Source organism: Lepidothrix coronata, unplaced genomic scaffold, assembly GCF_001604755.1.
Source record: "Lepidothrix coronata isolate B3197 unplaced genomic scaffold, Lepidothrix_coronata-1.0 Scaffold92, whole genome shotgun sequence".
NCBI lineage: Eukaryota > Metazoa > Chordata > Aves > Passeriformes > Pipridae > Lepidothrix > Lepidothrix coronata.
This window is the reverse complement of record NW_016690272.1, coordinates 427,552-429,734: the sequence shown is the minus strand read 5'-3', so window position 1 is coordinate 429,734 and position 2,183 is coordinate 427,552. Positions and strand designations below refer to the sequence as shown.

General features: G+C 55.9%; 1 protein-coding gene across 4 annotated transcripts in view; it reads right to left on the bottom strand.

Annotated features, from left to right (window-relative positions):
• The window catches only part of EML6 (echinoderm microtubule associated protein like 6), an 89,947-nt gene that overhangs the window by 9,342 nt on the left and 78,422 nt on the right, over positions 1-2,183 (bottom strand). For all 4 annotated transcript variants that reach the window (XM_017821803.1, XM_017821802.1, XM_017821804.1 and 1 more), the window contains 3 exons: positions 1,882-1,985; positions 746-899; positions 399-499 (listed from right to left, as the gene is read on the bottom strand). In XM_017821803.1, coding sequence (XP_017677292.1) covers positions 399-499; positions 746-899; positions 1,882-1,985 — 359 coding nt within the window. The remainder of the gene's footprint in view (positions 1-398; positions 500-745; positions 900-1,881; positions 1,986-2,183) is intronic.

The following is a 2,183-nucleotide window of genomic DNA, read 5'->3' as shown; positions in this document are numbered from 1 at the left end:
CTGTGTGTGTCTCTGTGTGTGTGTGTCTCTGTGTGTGTGTCTCTGTGTGTGTGTCTCTGTGTGTGTCTGTGTGTCTGTGTGTGTCTGTGTGTGTGTCTGTGTGTGTCTCTGTGTGTGTGTCTCTGTGTGTGTGTGTCTCTGTGTGTGTGTCTCTGTGTGTGTGTCTCTGTGTGTGTCTGTGTGTCTGTGTGTGTCTGTGTGTGTGTCTCTGTGTGTGTATCTCTGTGTGTGTCTCTGTGTGTGTCTGTGTGTGTGTGTCTCTGTGTGTGTGTGTCTCTGTGTGTGTCTCTGTGTGTGTCTGTGTGTCTGTGTGTGTCTGTGTGTGTGTCTCTGTGTGTGTGTCTCTGTATGTGTGTGAGTGCAGCCCCGGCTGAACTCCAAACCAAGCCCGGCCTTACCTGCAGTCGTCTCCCCCGGTGCTCACCACATACTTGTCGTCGTGGGAGAAGCGGATGTTGGTGACGTGCGCCGAGTGCCCAAAGTACCGCTTGTGTTTGGCCTGTGGGCAGGAACAGCAGCTCAGAGGGACACAGACACACCAGGAGGGGCCACAGGAGCTCAGGAGGGGACACAGACAGACTGGGCCCCACAGCAATCCCAGGTCCACGGCCCAGTCCGTGTCACCCCCCGGGCTCTCTTGGGAGCTGCCGGCGGTGGACCGTGTGGTTTGGGTGCTGGGAAACCCAGTGCTGAGGAGTTTGGGAAAAACAAAAGCTGGAGAGGTGAAAATCAAGCAGCCACTCACAAATTTTTCTGTGCAGGGGAAGTCAAAGAGCTTCACAAGCCCGAAGTCATCCCCCGTGACGATGTTGAGCCCGGCATGGGTCACACAGGCACAGTTCACGTCTGCCTTGTCTGCGTTGCGGGGCCAGATCCCAAGGACTTCATCTCCCAGGATGCTCCAAAACAGGGCGAAATAAAAGCATTAGACCACAGGACTGACTTGCTGCTGCTCTTCCACAGGATGGGGAGGCAACACAGCCCAGTAATGAGGAATTGCTGCCTTTGAAACAAGGTTTTTCCTCTAAATCACTGCCCTGAACATGATCTCATCATGGAGACCATCACAAGAGTACAGGGGTTTTGTGTGACCCTATAACCACCTCTATCCATAAATGCTGAGGTTTATCTCCTGTGAAACCACTGGCACTGTTCTACACAAGCGCCTGGTGCAGCCTGGGTCTCCTCCATCCCTTATGGATTTGTATGTGCCCTCCCCCAGGCATTCCTGACCCAGTGTTCCCTTGGCCAGTGAGGGAGGCCAGTTCCCTCCTCAGGGTGGGAATTCTTCTTTGGAGGGCAACTGGTTCTCAAAAATAGCTGTTCTGCCCTGGTTCCAGTTCCTCTGGAACTGTTGCTATTTACCCACCCAGTGGGTGCCAGAGGCGCCTGCCCCCTCCCACCAGCTGTCAGGAGCCCTCACAAACAGGGAATTTGGGGCACGTTTTTATGCCTGGCAGCAGAGCAGCCGGAGGAGGAGGAGGAGTCGCATTTCCCTTCTAAACCTGCCTGGTTCTCACCCCCTGTCAGATCCTGCAGGATCCCCTGTCCCACTTCCTGCAGGGGAGCACAGCCACAGCTCTGCACTCCTCGCCAGAGGCTCCTGGGTGGATCCCCGTCAGGGAATGTATTTTAATAACCACACAACCTCTCAGCACACCCAGGACACACTTCCAGGCCTCCTGTGCTGCCGGTGTTGGCTGGGGTGGGACAAGGCAGTGCCAGCCCAGGGACAGGGGAAAGGAAGCTGCAGTGGCTCAGGCCATGGGAGGGGCCCAGGACAGGAGCCCTGTGGCTCTGGGACACCCCTGGTGTAATTGTGCAGACCCCAGACAGCCCCAGGGGTGTGCCAGAGCCCACGGGAGATGTCCCTGGCTGTACCTGGTCCACGTGGCCCAGGTGATCTTCTCTATGGCTGCAGGGTCTGTGATTTGCTTCCCCAGGGGCACCTCGTGAACCTGGCGCTTGTAGGCGCCCGTGGAGACCTGGGAGTGGGAAAGGAAACAGCTGAGACCTCTGCCAGAGATCCAGCATCCTCTGCAGGATTGCCAGCAGCAACCAGTTTGACCAGGAATGAAACATCTGGGATAAAATCTCTCCTTTCTCTTGGTTGTGTAGAATCCATCCCGTGCAACATGACGTTGGTGTTACAGGAAGATGGTTCCTGGCAGAGCTGACAGATT